Below are 19,003 nucleotides of genomic sequence, written 5' to 3'. Positions count from 1 at the left end.
TTTCCATAATCTCCAAGCAGATCCTAGGGTTGCAATTTGATACTGTCTTTTGCCACCCTGGGATCTGCTTGGAGATTAGGATTTGAAAATCACCAGCTGACCAAAAGTCACCCTGCCTGTGGAAATTTTGCCCGAGAATGTTAATCCCCAGATAATCCAAAGATAATCCTGTTTTGAACATGTAGGCGAGGCAGTGACAGCCATGGGGACACAGTTATCCTGTCTAATCCTGTCTAATCCTGTATAATCCCACAGGAGAGGCACTGACAGCCATGGGGACACAGTTATCCTGTCTAATCCTGTCTAATCCTGTCTAATCCTGTATAATCCCACAGGAGAGGCAGTGACAGCCATGGGGACACAGTTATCCTGTCTAATCCTGTCTAATCCCACAGGAGAGGCGGTGACAGCCATGGGAACACAGTTTTGCCAGGCGGCGCGGCAGCTCAGCATCGTCCCGTCCTCCCAGCTGTGCGTGAAGCTCGCCAGTGGCGGAGACCCGACTTACGCCTTCAATGTCAGGTTTACTGGAGAGGAGGTGCACGGCACAAGTGAGTCCAATGGACCTATACCATTATTACGTCACAGTTTGTTTACCGCAATGAATGCCGGTCAATCAACATTTATATTGTACAGGGGTGCGTAGCGCAGTGTGTGTTTGTGTAGCGTTAGCCTAATATAAGGCTTTTAATACTGTACTACTTTCGTCTAATGTCACAACTAAAATTAATCACCCATGCAGCATGTAATGCTGTGTCAACACAACTAGACATACCTTAGTTTGAAAACTTTGAAATGATCTTTTTAAATTCTTTAACTGACCATTCTAGAATGTTCTTTAGAACAGGTAAACAAACTGTGACGTAATAATGTGATAGGTCCATTAGATGGTTGATTGGTTGTTTTAACTTGTTCTCTTGAGGGGAGACTAGTCCAATGCACCAGTGAGTAGAACTGATAAATGTCTCTCTTCACATATTATTAGGCTTTCACTTGTCCTTGTGTTTTGTGAAAAATACTGTATGCCCCAAGAATGAATATTTATGGATACATTTTCCCCCCACTATATGTCAGAAATATAACGTTAGCTAGGATGATGATGATGATGTCACAAAATGAATACATATTTCTACTACTGTACGTCTGACTCAGTAAATTGATACTAAATGGCTACATTTTCCCCCCAGGTGGTTCGTTCCGCCACTTCCTGTGGCAGGTGTGTAAGGAACTGCAGGGACCAATCCTCAACCTCCTCATGCTCTGTCCCTCGGCAACAGCCAATAGGAACAAGGTTAGTCCAGAAGATACAATATCTAGTATCTAATATATAGATAGACCTGTCTTCATTGTATACAATGTACTTCTTTCTAACATTGAAATAATACAGAACACGTTTCTTCTGAACTGTTTTCCAGGGGAAGTACATCCTCAGACCAGGACCACTCACATACGGGGAAGAAAACTACCTGGAGTTTTAGGACAGGTAAAACAAACCTCTCTTTTCCTGTGTTGTAGCCTGTAATTAGTGGTTGTGTACTATTCATGTGCTGTTCATGTACTGATCATGTGCTATTCATGTACTGATCATGTGCTATTCATGTACTGATCATGTGCTATTCATGTCCTGTTCACATGTTGTTCATGTGCTGTTCACATGTTGTTCATGATCCTGTTCACGTGCTGTTCATGTTCTGTTTCACATGTTCATGTGCTGTTCATGTGCTGTTCATGAGCTGTTCATGTGTTGTTCATGTCCTGTTCACATGTTGTTCATGTGCTGTTCGTGTGCTGTTCACAATGTTGATCATGTGCTGTTCATGTCCTGTTATCATGTTGTTCATGAGCTGTTCATGTGTTGTTCATGTCCTGTTCACATGTTGTTCATGTGCTGTTCGTGTGCTGTTCACAATGTTGTTCATGTGCTGTTCATGTCCTGTTATCATGTTGTTCATGTGCTGTTCATGTGTTGTTCCTGCAGCTGTTGGGAGTTGCGGTTCGTGCTGATGTGCCCCTGCCCCTTGACCTTTTGACCCCGTTCTGGAAGGGTCTGGTGGGGCTGCCACTTGATGAGGACGACCTTCAAGAGGCCGACATTCTGACCTTCAACTACATCACTAGGCTGGCAGAGGTATTTCTATTCCTTTCCTTTTTCTAAGTGACTAGCCTCTATTTTATAGTTAGTGGGGTGAACTGTGTAGCTTCAGCAGTGTGACCTTGTACCTGACCTTGTACCTGACCTTGTGTGCTGTAGGCTGAGACAGAGAGTGATTTCTGGGCTGTGTGTGCCGAGGTTTGCCCTGCACAGCTGCAGGAGGGGGAGGGGGGCCAGTGTGACCTTGTACATGGCCTTGTACATGACCTTGTACATGACCTTGTACATGACCTTGTACCTGACCTTGTGTTCCTGTAGGCGGAGACAGAGAGTGATTTCTGGGCTGTGTGTGCCGAGGTTTGCCCTGCACAGCTGCAGGAGGGGGAGGGGGGGCAGTGTGACCTTGTACATGGCCTTGTACATGACCTTGTACATGACCTTGTACATGACCTTGTACCTGACCTTGTGTTCCTGTAGGCGGAGACGGAGAGTGATTTCTGGGCGGTGTGTGCCGAGGTTTGCCCTGCACAGCTGCAGGAGGGGGAGGGGGGCGAACACCCGCTGTGTTCGTTCACCTTCAGCAGTGTGACGGGCGAGGACGTGGAGCTCTGCCCCGGCGGCAGGAACAGGATGCTCTCGTGAGTAAAAACTATTAATAATAATTCTTGCCACAGGGTAAAATTTGCAGGACATTGTTATAGAGCTAAGCAGGAAATCATTTCTTCCGTCCTCCTCTGAAAGCCATAAGAGGTCGAGTACACTTAAGTCTGACTTTTACTGATACCTTAACTAGAGACACTGGCATGGAACTTGAGTCTTAGGAAATGTAATGTTAGATAGAGAGAACTGGCGAGTTGTATGTGCTGGCATAGAGCCCGGCTGATAGGCCGCTAGTGTGTATAATTCTTGCACCAGTAACTGCTGTTACAAATGTATGATGTGCTCTAACAGGATGCTGTCGTGAGTGTTGATGCACCAGTAACAGCTGTGTGAGCCATATAGCAATTATTTATTATTATCTACCAGTAGTTCTATGCCTAAAGGGGTAGGCACGGATTTTGGATAGTCTCTGTGTATCCAACGTAGATTTACGTGTGGACTATCCACAACCTTGGATTCTGGAAGCAGCAGTGCCCTAACCTTGACTTTGTCGTGCTGTAGGTGGGAGAACCGTGTGGAGTACCTGTTGTGCATCCGAGCGCTGCGATTGGACGAGCTGAGGTGTTCTAACCGGATGGCCCCGGTGCTGGCCGGGCTAGCCACCATCGTGCCTGTCCAGATCTTCCACATCCTGTCCCCGGCTGACCTCGAGCTCAGGACCTGCGGGATGCCCCATGTGGATCTGGCTTTTCTCAGGGTAGGTTCATCCTCACTCACAATCTAACTCATCCAACCTGCACCAAAACCTAACTCTAACTTAGTGTTAAACATGCCCTCCTCAGGGTAGGTTTATTTAACTGTCACCAAAACTTCTGGAAGTTTTCAACCTGGCATTTCACAGGGTAGGTGTTTAACAATGATTCGGTGTTGAATCACCCTGTGTTGAACCATGACCCAGTCTCAAGCCAGACCCAATGTGGAACCCTGATCCTGTGATGAATGGCCACCCGGTGTTGTTGAACCATAACCCTGTGCTTAACCATGACCCAGAGTTTAACTGTTGTGTTCCAGTCCCACACGATGTACCAGGTAGGGCTGATGGAGACTAACACACATAGAGTTCTTCTGGAGCTCGCTGGAGAGTTTCTGTCGTGTTGCTTGGAATAGTTAACTGTTGTGTTGAACTTAGCCTGTGTATACACAAGCTCTCGGCTGGAGGTTAATGACCCCCACCCCAAGAGCTTGTGGCAGAATAGCTGTAAGTCGGGCGGCCCGTTCCCTTTCCTGGAGTCACCAATAGGAAGCCAGTATTAGGAATTAATGTGGGAACCGACTGGGCCGGCGCCAGGCAGCCGGAGAAGGTCGGAGTACCGGGCGGGGACGAGAAATTTGATCGACTGCGGGTGGGAATTTCTCAGAAAAATGGCTGCGACTAGCCCGAAACCGAGTTTCTGTGCATTCTGGAGTCTGTGTGTGTGGACTTTGGGAGTCCCTGGCCCCTAGAGCCGCTTCAGGAATAGACGATACAATTTTTTCGTTAAACAGAGAACGACGTGTTTCGTGTCTTCCTACCGGCTATGAGAAGACCGAGATCGTGAAACAGTGCAGAGCAAGCGAAAACGGCGGGTTGACGACTGTGATTCTTGTGCCACGATGTTGACTCCTGTCAAATTGTCGATACTTTATAATTGCTGGAATCTAAAATGTTACTGGCTTCTCCTCAGCGGGAGTTGTTTATTGTTTTGATCGGTAAAACGCAGGGTAAAATACGCTAGAAATTAATTACTTTGTGGGTAAAAGAAAACTCACGCCGAGAGCGAGGTCAACACTTCCGGGTTCAGCGACGACAAAATGGCACGAAAAACGTTAAAAATCCGCATAGAAGTATATAATTTTGAGACTGATTCTTGAAACTATGCATTTCTTCACTAGAATATCGATGTGTGGTTGTGGAAAATAGCATTTTAGCGCTTATATCAAAGAAAGAAAAGTTGATTACACGCGCGTCGGCTCGGTCAATTTTCAATACCGCCGGCGCTGCCGGAAGCGGACGCTACAACTAATCAGAGATGCGAAATGTGGACATAGCCGAGTGAAAATCGTGACGCCAAATACAAATCCGTGGATGAGATTCTTTTCTCTCGGTGTGGCTGCCATTTTTCCACGAGGAAGTTCCAGAAACTTTGGAAAATAGAAACAGATTCGACTCGCGAGCGGGTGGCCGTGCCTTCCTCGGCCAAACTTCAAGTTTGGGACATGAAAGGCGCGCCGACGTCCATCACTGGGTAGCGACCGACAGGCCCATAGCAACCATCTCTGTTGGGTGCCGCACCGTCTGAGGGCCGTTCGTGACGTTTGCATCTCATTAACCATATATGGCGGACCAGGGCCGTCGACAGTCCGCCAGCTTTACGCGTGCTTGACATCAAGCTTTTGGGGGGCGGCAACCTAGGGCGGCGGCCGCCAGGAGCGCGATTTAGTCAGGCTATGTTGAACTGTGATGTTAACTCCATGTTGTGTTGTGTTTCAGTCCCACACGATGTACCAGGTTGGGCTGATGGAGACTGACACGCACATCGAGTTCTTCTGGAGTTCTCTGGAGAGTTTCTGTCGTGTTGCTTGGAATAGTTAACAAACTGTTACTGTTGTGTTGAACTGTGATGTTAACTCCATGTTGTGTTGTGTTCCAGTCCCACACGATGTACCAGGTAGGACTGATGGAGACCGACACGCACATAGAGTTCTTCTGGAGCTCGCTGGAGAGTTTTTCTCAGGACCAGCTGCGAAAGTTTGTGAAGTTTGCGTGTAACCAGGAGCGGATCCCGTGCACGTGCCCCTGTAAGGACGGAGGCCCCGACACCGCGCACGTCCCGCCCTACCCCATGAAGATCGCACCTCCAGATGGACCAGGTCAGAACTGCAGCTTTCCTTCTGTCTTTATGCATTTATAGCTTTTCGTTATGAAATGAAGAAAGTGTCCTGACTAGCCAACAACTTAGCATGAAAGACTAAGCTGTAACTTCCAACACTTAGACTACAGAAAAGTTATCTGGCACGTATGACCCGCTACTACGGTCACGTGTCTCTGACGTCACGTTCCAAGAGTAGACAGGTCCATTCCGTGAACAAGGTTGATGGAGTCAACCGAAAATTTGGGGTAAGTCCCAATTCTGTAATCTAAGTGTAGGAAGTTAAAGCTTAGTTTTTCTTTCATAATGACTTGTACCAACTCAGATGAACTTTCATGCTAAGTTGTTGGCTAGTCAGGACACTTTCTGTGTATGCATCTGTACATTAATGTGGCCACTTCACTACTGCAAAGGTACCAGAACAGAGGAGTTCTGACAGATTTGGAAGTTATAGATGTAACTGTAACTTTATGTGCTATTTGAAAGTTATATAATTATTTATTTATTATTATATTATTTACTTAATAAATAGTTACCTATTAAGCACTTTCTCCTGATGACCACTGGTTCACCAAACTCCTCACTGGAGATGTTCATGATCACCTTTAACCCTTGCCCTTTGCCCTTTGCCCCAGGTTCGCCGGATTCGTGGTACATCCGGGTGGAGACGTGCATGTTCATGATCACCTTTAACCCTTGCCCTTTGCCCCAGGTTCGCCGGACTCGCGGTACATCCAGGTGGAAACCTGCATGTTCATGATCACCTTTAACCCTTGCCCTTTGCCCTGACCCCAGGGTCCCCGGACTCGCGGTACATCCGGGTGGAGACCTGCATGTTCATGATCAAGCTGCCGCAGTACTCCAGCCAGGAGACGATGACAGAGCGGCTTCTCTACGCCATCAACTGCCGAGAGGACCCGCTCAGCGGCTGACCTGCAGGCACGGGGCTCACAGAGGGGTTTTCAGACACCCTCAGCGGCTGAACCTGCAGCCAATGGGCTCACGGAGGGGTTTTCAGAGTACTTGTCAGCACAAACTCTGGGTCTTACAAAGGGTTTATCAGAATTTCAGTCAGTGAACAGAGTGGGAGAATTGTAAATATGATCAGCACAGGTCAGAATGTTTGTGTTAGCCTTGTGTGTTTGTTATAGAGTCACTGGAAATGCTATTAGGACCAAAGACTGCTGAGCTGCTGCAGTCTGACTGTGAACTGCCAGGGGGCATCAGTAACTGGAGCATCACCTGCACTGTTGCACCGTAGGAAGTGAGCAACTGTCTACTTCTAAACCAGTCCAGATTTGGCATCATGCCCTGATTCTGCTTTCTTATTGCTGAACTGGTTTTATCAAAGTCAACGTGATCAAAGTGGTGCATTATCACGAACGTTCATCTTTGTTGGTAGCAATCATAGAAAATGTTGAACTTTATTCCAGCACAAAGTTACACAGAGATCAACGACCACTGTCGCCTTCATCAGGATAATTAATGACCAATCACTTCCGAACGTAAAAATAAAAGTGGTGCATTGTTGAGTTTTTCCTGCCCACAGAAACTGTTAAGGGCAACAATCATTTCCAAGTGAGACCAGAACATTGATAGAGCCGCTTACTGTTAGAATTGCTTCTGTAGCATGGAAAATTCGGCAGGTGTAACTTTTTTCATTACTTTTTGATGCATCTACAGTATATTCTATACCTTTCACATGTGACATTAGACAGTGTATAAGTTAACAAGCAACATGACAAAATGCAAGGGTGAAAATGCACCGTTTAAAGGCGTTTTACACCATATTATGTAAAGTGTGAAGATGCACATTACTATATTTCTTTACTTTAGACCTGAATTATGAAGGTGCAACAACTATTATAACACTAGATGTGTCTTTCATATACTGCAATCTGAGGACTTGTATATATATGTTTTGTATCTGTATCTCTATTTATCGTATAGAAGGGTGAGTTGGTGCAATGCTATAAGGTGACCTTATTGTACACAGGACAAATGTATGCAGAATGACCAGGCTTAGCCATATAGTGTACTGTACATACATGTACGTATCCTTGTTATATTGGGTGTACAGAGTCCGTTCGCACTCTCTGTCTTCTGAATGTATCTGGCTGTCATGAATGTGTAACCTGCTAATTAACCCATTTCAGTGCAGATGACTGAAGTCGGTTCAATTAAAAGCTTGTGAGACATATTAATGTACACTTGAGGGTTTTTTGTGTGCAAATCTGAGATGCTGCATTCCAACTGTCTTGTTGAGAAGTTTTATAATAACAATAAATAATACACCAAGTATCTCTGAGGCCACCCCACTTTGATGGTTCTCAGAGTTTAAAAAAAATATGCTGAACTGAAAATCATCGTGAAAACAGTCTATAATAAACCAAGTCTGAGAGGGAAGTCTGTACCTTAGAATGTACATAATATTATAATTTCGAAGTAGATTTAGTAAAAAAAATCATACTTAAGTTTACTTGCCAGCAATGTCTAAGAAGCAAGGGAACACATGTAAATTGGTCTGACCTGAAATCAGTATGAGTTGTGTGATTATGGTGTGTACATATATCAGTATGAGTTGTGTGATTATGGTGTGTACATATATCAGTATGAGTTGTGTGATTATGGTGTGTCAGAAGCAGAGATGTTGCAACATTAGGCCGTAACAGTTTGTTTATATAATTATATTCTATAGTTGTTTAATATGACAGAGACTACATCATACATGTAACGCTACAAATACATTGTAGTTTCTCAATGTTTTTAAACAAAACATGAAACTTAAAAGTTTCATGTTCAGTTCAGCACATGAAACTTAAAAGTTTCATGTTTTGTTCTGAGAAACTATCAGAATGGAGTCCAAAGGCTTTCTTGTGTTATGTGCTGATAATACATAATGTTTCTGCAATATTAAAGAAAAATTCTCAAAGTACTTTGGTCAGCTCACGTTTAGAAATGGGCAAGAAAACAAATTGAATAAATGAATTCTTACTTTTATTCATTGAAGAGGTTCATCAGTCACGTAGAATTAACAGTTAGTAACTGTTACTATAACTGTTACTTTTATTCATAATACAAAAACACATACATCCCACATAAAAAGCCCGCTGAAGTGTCACAGGAAAATTCCAGGTGAACCATTTTCGTTCTTAACCTTCGCTTTCACAGCCATAATACTCACCTACCAAGTATCATTAACATTGATCCACAGCTTCTCCAGTTATGCTGTACACATGTACATACAAATCACACTGCAGTACCGTACAAAAACAACAGGTGATGCTTTTTCATAAGTGCATATTTTACTGTAGAGCTATTGGAAAATCACACCCGTTTTCCAACTACATGCAAAAGCTTTAACTTAAATTTTAAGCATTCAGTAGTGCACCTCAGCACATGTAACATTACTATAGGTAAAATACCCCCATGGTTTTAGCGAATGAATAAAATGTCCGATGTAGATTTTCCTCCAGAGCTCTGTTTTGGTTTTAACTATCGTCAAATTTCACATCACATCGTCCGCAGGATAACCAGAGGATAACCAACTCTCTATTGCCTCAGAGTACTCTGGATACGAGTCTTGTGCATAAAGTGCCCTGTGTACGAGAGGCCGAGAAGTACTTCCGGTTGACTTGATTACTTCCGTTTTGAGTCTATATTTCCGGAAGGCTGTCTACACATACGAGTGTAGCACGTCCTTTTCCCGACGTTATCGCGACATGGAGAAGACGGAGGGCCGAGAAGCGCGGCAGACGGGCAGCGCGGGGTCCCTGAGCGCGAGCTCGGACGGAAGGACCGGGCGGCGGGCGAGGCCGGGCCGGGGCGGCGGCCACCACGCCGGGGAGCACGCCCGGCAGTACCCGGTCCAGCTCGGGCCGGTCCCGTACCTCTAGCCAGGACCCCAAACCTGGATCCCCCTCAGCCTCCGCTTCTAGCTCTGTCTCTGACTCACAGGAGAACCTGCAGGCACAGGAACTAAAGGTAACACCCCACTCACCCCACACTCACACACACAAACACTACACATACTCACCCCTCCACAGACACACACACAGCTCCGGCCGGTCCCGTACCTCCAGTCAGGACCCCAAACCTGGATCCCCCTCAGCCTCGGCTTCTAGCTCTGTTTCTGATTCACAGGAGAACTTACAGGCTCAGGAACTAAAGGTGAGGAACCTTCTCATACTCACACACACAGACAGACACACACGCCCCTCCACACACACACACAGCCCCCCTCCCCCTCCACACACACTCACAGCTCCGGCCGGTCCCGTACCTCCAGTCAGGATCCCAAACCAGGATCTCCCTCTGCCTCGGCTTCTAGCTCTGTTTCTGACTCACAGAAAAACTTACAGGCACAAGAACTAAAGGTGAGGAACCTTCTTACACTCACACCCACCCACACCCCCCCAAGGCTCATCAGGGGCTCAAGGTAATGGCCCACCTACCCCTCACTCCCTCCCTACCCCTCCCCACCCCCACCCCCACCACTCGACACACCACACACACTTACACACAGAGGCAAAGGGGCTCAAGGTAAGGATCTTAAAGGAACTGTAATGCTAAAGGTGAGGATCTTCTGTCTGTCTCAGTCTCAAAGGTGACTGACTAAACACCGTGCCCCCTCCCGTGCAGACTCCACCCTCCCCCTTAGTGAATGATATCTGTAAATTAATAATGTGCCTTGCCTTGAATGATGAGAACCAACAGATTGGATTGTTCATGCCCGCAGTAAACACTATTTTTCCAGCCTCGTTACCTATTTTACCTCCCGAGTCTTTTTCTTATTGGCAGGGAGATAAAGGAGCTAACATACAAGTGTACTAGTTAGTCTGGTAACCAGGTTACATAGGTTCTCCTAATGAAGATCCTCTATGAGAACCAAAAGATGGGATTAGTTTGGCCCATGGAGAACACTATTTTGGCCTGAGGCTGTCTTTACTGAAGGACTTGATTGATGAGAACCGAAAGATGGGATTTTTGTGCCCATATTGAACAGTTTTGGCCTGAGGCTGAATGCCTTGACTGATGAGAACCAACAAACGGTATTGGTTTGGGCCAGAGTGAGCACCATTTGGCCTGAGGCTGCCCTCCACCTCCCCCCCTCCCAGATGGCTGCACACTTCCTCCCCCTGAGGCAGTACTGAATCCCCCCCAGATGGTACAGAATCAGATGGCTGCACACTTCCTCCCCCTGAGGCAGTACTGAATCCCCCCCAGATGGTACAGAATCAGATGGCTGCACACTTCCTCCCCCTGAGGCAGTACTGAATCCCCCCCAGATGGTATAAAATCAGATGGCTGCACACTTCCTGCTCTCTAGCTCTCTTCCTGTTAGGGACCAACCAGTAACTATACAGTACAGAGGATTACAGGCAACAAACCATCAACACTATGCCCTCCACCCCAAACATTTACTGAACGGCTGTGACTTCCCGGCTGCTGGTTTTTGACCCTTTGTAACTTCAAATTTAGATTTCACTTCTGACCGTAGATTCAGTCCCAAGTCAAGCAGAGTAAAATTAATGGTGTAAGCGGTACAGTAGTGCGAAGATGGGGATTATACAGATCAAGGTAAGGTTTGTTTCAGTCTGTAGATTCTACACAGCGAAGACTGTTTGGAGTTATACAAAACATGACAGGTCTCTCAATGGTCCTGTGAGCTGTTCAGTGATTTTCAACTTCAAGTTCTTCCTATGAGTATGATCTATCAGTTGTCTCCAAGATCTCTCAATGATGCATCTTTCAACATGCTTGTTTTTACCAACATTTACCAACAGGTGCTACGAGATGCGAACTCCAAACTGGCCCAGCCGGACGACCCGCCACTCATGCCCGGGGAGAAACTGCAGGCCATCGGTGAGCTCATAACTGCTAACATGGCGTTAAAACAATTCTGTAGTACAGTAGAAGTATCAAGATGAATACAAAACGCGTATTTGCAGAGTGTCATGATTTAAGATATAGATAAACAATCACTGAGAAAACAGCAAAAGTCAAACCACCGTGAACATTTGAAGATGTAGTTAATGTTAATTTGTTCAGGAGTCCTCAAACTTCCTGGTTAATTTTACACTGAGTCTCTCTGTTTCACCTTTGACCTCCAGCCAAGGACGTGACCTACCTGTGCCCCTTCATGGGCCCCGTCCGAGGCGTGCTGTCCGTCACCAACTACAAGCTGTACTTCAAGGGCAACAACAGGGTAGGTCAAGGTCAGGTCAAGGGGCAACAACGGGGTAGGTCAAGGTCAGGTCAAGGGCAAACACATGGTAGGTCAAGGTCATATCAAGGGCACCAACAGGGTAGGTCAAGGTCAGATCAAGGGGCAAACACAGGGTGGCATCAACAGCAACAACAGTAGGTCAAGCTAGATGTTACTCAAGGTCGTATCAAGTGAAACGAGGAGTTTTCCTGAAGGTCATGTCATTTGCAAGAACAAAGTAGGTGTACAATGTATGATTCAGGTCAAGGTTATGTGAAGGTCGTGACATTTCCTGTTCTTGTTTAGGACCCGCCGTTCATCGTGGATGTTCCGTTGGGGGTTGTGTCACGTGTGGAGAAGGTCGGAGGTCAGTCCAGCCGCGGGGAGAATTCCTACGGACTGGACGTGTTCTGTAAGGTAACTGTAATAAAAAATTTAACATTATACAGTACACAAATAGTACTCAATAATTATGTCGTAAACATGCTGAAGGTTGTGAGAGGAAGTTACTTGTGTTGATGGGAATAACTGCTGCCCGCTTGTGATGATGTCGACTTGTAACAAGAATAATTTTTGTTCCCTGTTCAGGACATGCGGAACCTGCGCTTTGCTCACAAGCAGGAGAACCACTCGCGCAGACTGGTGTTCGAAAAGCTGCAGCAGTACGCCTTTCCTGTCAACAACAAACTGGTAAATAACAACAAACTGGTAAATAACAACAAACTGGTAATAACAACAAACTGGTAATAACAAACAAACTGGTAAATACCCTTTCGCATTCACTGTTCAGACAAAGTTTTATGTATGTGTAGATTATAGTAAGAACAGTCTGGCCCTTCACTGCCTTTCCTGTTGTTTTTCAGCCGTTCTTTGCTTTTGAGTACAAGGAGAAATTCTCAACCAACGGCTGGAAGGTTTACAGTCCTGTGGAAGAGTTCAAACGTCTGGTGAGGGGTGTTCTCTTTTTTCCACTGTCTTTTGTTCTGTGCCTGAATGGGTTAGGATTAGGCACGGTTCTGGATAGTTTGTATTGTATCCAGAACCGTGCCTGTCTAGTTCTATGCCTGAATGGGTTAGGGTTAGGATCAGGCACGGTTCTGGATAGTCTCTATTGTACCCAGAACCGTGTCTATCTAGTTCTATGCCTGAGTAGGTTAAGGTTAGTATCAGGCACAGTTCTGGATAGTCTCTATTGTACCCAGAACTGTGCCAGTCTAGTTCTATGCCTGAGTAGGTTAAGGTTAGTATCAGGCACAGTTCTGGATAGTCTCTATGTATCTAAGACATGTGATGAAGGCATGTGTTTCACGAACTCTAGTTCTGGATACATCATACATGTACAACATCAAAGCATTTTCCTGGTTCCCTTTGAGGCAGGGTTTATTCTCGTGGACCTACTGAGAAATACATTTGTCATTTTCAGTAATTTCTTTCTTTTTCACCATGCTGTGCTCAATTACTTGCTATAAAATTAAAGATTTTTCATCCCAACAATTTTGTGCAGGGCCTGCCCAACGATGCCTGGAGGATCACAAAAATTAACGAGAACTACGAGTTTTGTGACACCTACCCTGCTGTGGTGAGTACTAGTAATACCCTGCTGTGGTGAGTACTAGTAATACCCTGCTGTGGTGAGTACTAGTAATACCCTGCTGTGGTGAGTACTAGTAGTACCCTGCTGTGGTGAGTACCAGTAATACCCTGCTGTGGTGAGTACTAGTAATACCCTGCTGTGGTGAGTACAAAATTTAGTGTAGCTGTGACTTGGATGTAGGGATAGATTTCTCATTTTAGTAAATTTCTTTCTTTTTCACCGGTGCATCATGCTATTCTTATTGCTTACTTGCTTAAAATACTTAGCCTTGAATAGCTGACAGTAACTGTTGTTCCAACACACAACATACATGGATATCAAAACTTTGGCTACTGCTGCATTTGGTCAAAAGTGCCACGATTCTTACAGTAGTTTCATCAACATCATTCTGATTATCTGAGTCTGGTACATGTATTTGCCGCTAACTCTTGTTGGTTATGCTATGATACGATGTAAAACTGGACCCACATCCCCCCCCCTCTGCAGTTGTCTGTGCCGAAAGCTGCGAGTGACGATGACTTAAAGCGAGTGGGAGTCTTCCGCAGTCGGTGCCGCATCCCGGTAAGGAACACGTCTTATCTTAGATGTAGTCATGTCTTAGGGTTAGCCATGTCTTAGATGTAGGAAAGACACAACCATATCTTAGGCCAAAAAATTTTTCAGGTGTTTGTTTGTTTAGGCATTGTCATGGATACACCCGGAGAGCCAGGCCACAAAATAACCCTGTTTCTGATGTTTGTTTGTTTGTTTAGGCGTTGTCATGGATACACCCGGAGAGCCAGGCCACAAAATAACACTGTTTCTGATGTTTGTTTGTTTAGGCGTTGTCATGGATACACCCGGAGAGCCAGGCCACAAAATAACCCTGTTTCTGATGTTTGTTTGTTTGTTTGTTTAGGCGTTGTCATGGATACACCCGGAGAGCCAGGCCACAATCTCGCGCTGCAGCCAGCCGTTAGTGGGCGTCGGCGGGAAGCGTTGCCGTGACGATGAGAAGTATCTCCAGCTGATCATGGACGCCAACGCCCAGTCCCACAAACTGTACATCATGGACGCTAGACCTAATGTCAACGCCGTAGCAAACAAGGTTAGTACATCAGTAACATCAGTAACACTGTAGCCCCACAAACTGTACATCAGTAACACTGTAGCCCCACAACTGTACATCAGTAACACTGTAGCCCCANAACTGTACAAACAGTACATCAGTAACACTGTAGCCCCACAAACTGTACATCAGTAACATCAGTAACACTGTAGCCCCACAAACTGTACATCAGTAACACTGTAGCCCCACAAACTGTACATCAGTAACACTGTAGCCCCACAAACTGTACATCAGTAACATCAGTAACACTGTAGCCCCACAAACTGTACATCAGTAACATCAGTAACACTGTAGCCCCACAAACTGTACATCAGTAACACTGTAGCCCCACAAACTGTACATCAGTAACACTGTAGCCCCACAAACTGTACATCAGTAACACTGTAGCCCCACAAACTGTACATCAGTAACACTGTAGCCCCACAAACTGTACATCAGTAACACTGTAGCCCCACAAACTGTACATCAGTAACACTGTAGCCCCACAAACTGTACATCAGTAACACTGTAGCCCCACAAACTGTACATCAGTAACATCAGTAACACTGTAGCCCCACAAACTGTACATCAGTAACACTGTAGCAACTGTACATCTGAACTGTAGCCCAGTCCCACAAACTGTACATCATGGACGCCAGGCCTAACGTCAACGCGGTGGCAAACAAGGTTCATTATAAACATTACATCAGTCTCACAAAGTGTCCTGGTCACTGTGCAAGCATAAGGCTGGGAGGAACACCTGAATGTGACTTCTTTGGTCCCTGTACCAGGTTACAGATATTTTTATGAATATGTTTGATGTTAATGATGTTTTTGTGTTGCTGTACAGGCAAAGGAGGCGGCTACGAGAGCGAAGATGCTTATCAGAACGTGGAGCTCGTCTTCCTGGATATCCATAACATCCATGTCATGAGGGAAAGGTGAGAGGTCATAGGTGTCATGGGGAATGGCAAAAGGTCATATGTGTCAAGGAGAATGGTGAGAGGTCATAGGTGTCATTGGGAAAGGTGAGAGGTCACATGTGTACATATCATGTCGGAAAGGTGAGAGGTCATGTGATGTTGCAAAGGTGAAAGGTCATAGGTGTCATGGGGAAGCTCAAAGGTCATAGAGGATAAAGTGTGCTAAAGGTGAGGTTGTGAGGGTCTGCAAGCTGTACCCCAGCGTGGTTATTTATGTTCATGTTTACAATTTGCGGAAGCTTTGATGTTTGTTTATGTTTGTGTTTATGTTTGTGTTTATGTTTACAGCCTGCGGAAGCTGCGAGACATGCTATACCCGAGTATCGATGACCACCACTGGCTGTCCAACCTGGAGGCGACCCACTGGCTGGAACACATCAAGGTGGGAACAACCTTCAGTTTTCTCCTTCTCAATATTGTCATGTCCTGATGCACAGTGCCTCTAGCTGTATAGTCCCATGCATTTGTAGCTGTTTCAGCTAAATTATACAATGTCTAATAGTCATAAATCTTCATTGTTCCTCTGCAGCTGATCCTTGCAGGAGCAGTGAGGGTAGCAGATAAAGTGGAGAGCCACAAAACCTCGGTGGTGGTGCACTGTAGTGATGGGTGGGACAGGACAGCTCAGGTAAGGCATAGACATAGCACATGTACAGTACAGGTATAGTACATATACAGCACGGGCACAGCACAGACAAAGTGGAGAGCCACAAAACCTCGGTGGTGGTGCACTGCAGCGATGGGTGGGACAGGACAGCTCAGGTAAGGGTTAAGTACAGTTACAGCACAGGTGCAGCACAGGTACATGTATAGCACAGGTACAGCACAGGCACAGCACAGGTACAGCACAGGCACAGCACAGGTACAGCACAGGCACAGCACAGGCACAGCACAGGCAAAGCACAGGTACAGAACAGGTACAGCACGGGTACAGCACAGGTACATCACAGTTACAGCACAGGCACAGCACAGGCACAGCACAGGCACAGCACAGGTACAGAACATGTGGTGCACTGCAGCGATGGGTGGGACAGGACAGCTCAAGTAATGCACAGTATAACTACAGCACAGGTGTACAAAATGTACAACAGGTACAGCACAGGGACAGCTCAGGTACAGCTTAAATATAGTAGGTGGTGCACTGTAGTGATGGGTGGGACAGGACATGGCTGTTACCATTGTCAGGAAAATTTGTTTGCAGCTGATAGATACAGCAGGGTAACTCAGACTGAAGACCTGAGGATGTCATAGTTGGTTCTTAATATAAATAATTGTGTTTGAATGTGTATTTTTATGTAATGATTACATAATTGTTGTTTACAGTTGACGGCACTGGCCATGCTGATGTTGGATCCGTTCTACCGAACCATCCGTGGATTCGAGCTGCTGATTGAGAAGGAGTGGATCTCGTTTGGCCACAAGTTTGCTACAGTGAGCTGAGATTGGATACATATTTTCATTTCTGCTACATTTGATAAGCTTGAATGTGTAGAGAACTTCTTGTGAAAACGTTTGAATTTGAAGCAATTATTATTTGAGTGTGTGCGCGCATGTGAGTGTGTGTGTGCATGTGCGTGTGCATGTTTGTGTGTGTGTGTGTGTGTGTGCGTGCGCATGTGAGTGTGTGTGTGTGAGTGTATGCTTGTGAGTGCATGTTTGTGTGTGTGTGTGTAGTGCAGCCTTACGTTGATGGAGGTTAGTGTGTGTGTTTGTGTGGCCATAGTTCCAGTATCTGTTATCTTGCCTAGAGGCTGCAAGGGGATAAGAAACGTGTGTGTGCATGGTGCATGTCTGTGTGTGTGTGTGTCTGCATGTGTGTGTGTGTATGTGTGTGTGTGTGTGTGTGTGTGTGTGTGTGTGTGTGTGTATGTGTGTGTATGTGTGTGTGTGCATGGTGCATGTCTGTATGTGTGTGTCTGTGTGTGCATGGTGCATGTCTGCATGTGTGTGTCTGTGTGTGCATGGTGCATGTCTGTGTGTGTCTGTATGTGTGTGTCTGTGTGTGTGTGCATGGTGCATGTCTGTGTGTGTGTGTGTGTCTGCATGTGTGTGTCTGTCTGTGTGTGTGTGCGTGTGCATGTCTGTGTGTGTGTGTCTGCATGTGTGTGTGTGTATGTGTGCGCGCATGTGTGTGTAGTGAGGCCTTACTTCCAGTACCTGAATGTTATCTTGACCGTTTGTTTGCTCCTTTACAGAGGCTGGGCCACGGGGATAAGAACCATGCCGACGCCGACCGGTCGCCCGTCTTCCTGCAGTTCATCGACTGTGTGTGGCAGATCTCCAGACAGGTCAGACTATCTTCTCACCTGCTTTACTTCTCACCCGCCCAACTTCTCACCTGCTGAGCTATGGAACTTGCATTGTTAACTTTTTTCTCATAAATGTCCTATTAATAAAAGTATAGTAATTGTACAGAACGCTACCTGGCATGGTGTGGTGCTGTAGGTAGGTGTACATGTGAATGATGAATTCGTCCCTCCCCAGTTCCCAGTTGCGCTGGAGTATAACCTTACCGTATGTCGTCCTGTGCCAACAGGCATATACATGTACTTGACTGTGATGACACAGTGGTGTAAGTAGTTGTACATGTGTTTGACAATGACACATTTGTCCCCTCTGTCCCCAGTTCCCAGTCGCGCTGGAGTTTAACGAACATTTCCTAATCACCGTCCTGGACCTATAATTATATATAATAATGTCCATGATGTTACATGTACATGTATATGGTGTGAAGGTTGTAGTAATGACATGTTTCCTCCTCCACAGTTGTTATTACCAGTTTGTTGTTTACCAGTTCCCAGTAGCGCTGGAGTTTAACAAACATTTCCTGACATGTGTATGGTGTGGTGTGATGTGTAGGTACATGTAGGTACGTAGTTGTGGTGTGGACATGTATAATGACATGTTTCCTCCCTCCACAGTTTGTTTATTTACCAGTTTGTTTGTTTACCAGTTCCCAGTAGCGCTGGAGTTTAACGAACATTTCCTGATCACGGTTCTGGACCACGCCTACAGCTGCCTGTTCGGGACGTTCCTCTGCAACGCTGAACAGATACAGGACAAGGAGGTGAGATTTTACAGATCAAATTATCCTTAAACATTCAAGTAGTATTTAATATTTAAGCAAACTTGCTTATTGAATATAGCGCATTCTACTCAATGTAAGCGACTTTCACAAGATTTAGCAGCAAACTGATCAATGTTAATCCAAGAACCAGCAAATTGCACGATGGCTAAATGTTTGTTCTGTAACCCGATACCCAGGGTGTGTGGGGGAACACGGTGTCGCTCTTGTCGTACATTAACGACCACCTTTCTGTAACCCGATACCCAGGGTGTGCGGGGGAACACAGTGTCGTTCTGATCACACAATAACGACCACCTTTCTGTAACCCGATACCAAGGGTGTGCGGGGAACATGGTGTTAATGACCACCTTTCTGTAACCCGATACCCAGGGTGTGCGGGGGAACACGGTGTCGCTCTGGTCGTACATTAACGACCGGCCTGACGAGTTCCGGAACCCGCTGT

The 19,003-nt window shown here is 45.8% G+C and overlaps 2 protein-coding genes across 2 annotated transcripts in view; both read left to right on the top strand.

The window, feature by feature from the left end:
- LOC109468536 (probable E3 ubiquitin-protein ligase HECTD4) overlaps positions 1-7,790 on the top strand; it is a 56,130-nt gene extending 48,340 nt beyond the window's left edge. Inside the window, 8 exon segments of the mRNA XM_019766778.1 lie at positions 396-551; positions 1,188-1,291; positions 1,416-1,475; positions 1,970-2,128; positions 2,570-2,730; positions 3,254-3,449; positions 5,383-5,602; positions 6,397-7,790. Coding sequence (XP_019622337.1) covers positions 396-551; positions 1,188-1,291; positions 1,416-1,475; positions 1,970-2,128; positions 2,570-2,730; positions 3,254-3,449; positions 5,383-5,602; positions 6,397-6,533 — 1,193 coding nt within the window. The 3' untranslated portion in view covers positions 6,534-7,790.
- A 1,457-nt stretch (positions 7,791-9,247) lies between these two features.
- The window catches only part of LOC109468922 (myotubularin-related protein 2-like), a 14,425-nt gene continuing 4,669 nt past the window's right edge, over positions 9,248-19,003 (top strand). The window contains 16 exon segments of the mRNA XM_019767303.1: positions 9,248-9,412; positions 9,414-9,585; positions 11,388-11,466; positions 11,715-11,809; positions 12,116-12,226; positions 12,398-12,499; positions 12,673-12,756; positions 13,314-13,388; positions 13,890-13,964; positions 14,302-14,494; positions 15,341-15,431; positions 15,762-15,855; positions 16,003-16,101; positions 16,797-16,904; positions 17,669-17,761; positions 18,427-18,540. Coding sequence (XP_019622862.1) covers positions 9,324-9,412; positions 9,414-9,585; positions 11,388-11,466; positions 11,715-11,809; positions 12,116-12,226; positions 12,398-12,499; positions 12,673-12,756; positions 13,314-13,388; positions 13,890-13,964; positions 14,302-14,494; positions 15,341-15,431; positions 15,762-15,855; positions 16,003-16,101; positions 16,797-16,904; positions 17,669-17,761; positions 18,427-18,540 — 1,674 coding nt within the window. The 5' untranslated portion in view covers positions 9,248-9,323.

The sequence above is a fragment of the Branchiostoma belcheri genome, unplaced genomic scaffold, assembly GCF_001625305.1.
Source record: "Branchiostoma belcheri isolate BF01 breed outbred unplaced genomic scaffold, Haploidv18h27 scaffold2, whole genome shotgun sequence".
NCBI lineage: Eukaryota > Metazoa > Chordata > Leptocardii > Amphioxiformes > Branchiostomatidae > Branchiostoma > Branchiostoma belcheri.
Note: the sequence above shows the minus strand (reverse complement) of the source record. Positions and strands in the feature narration are given on the sequence as shown.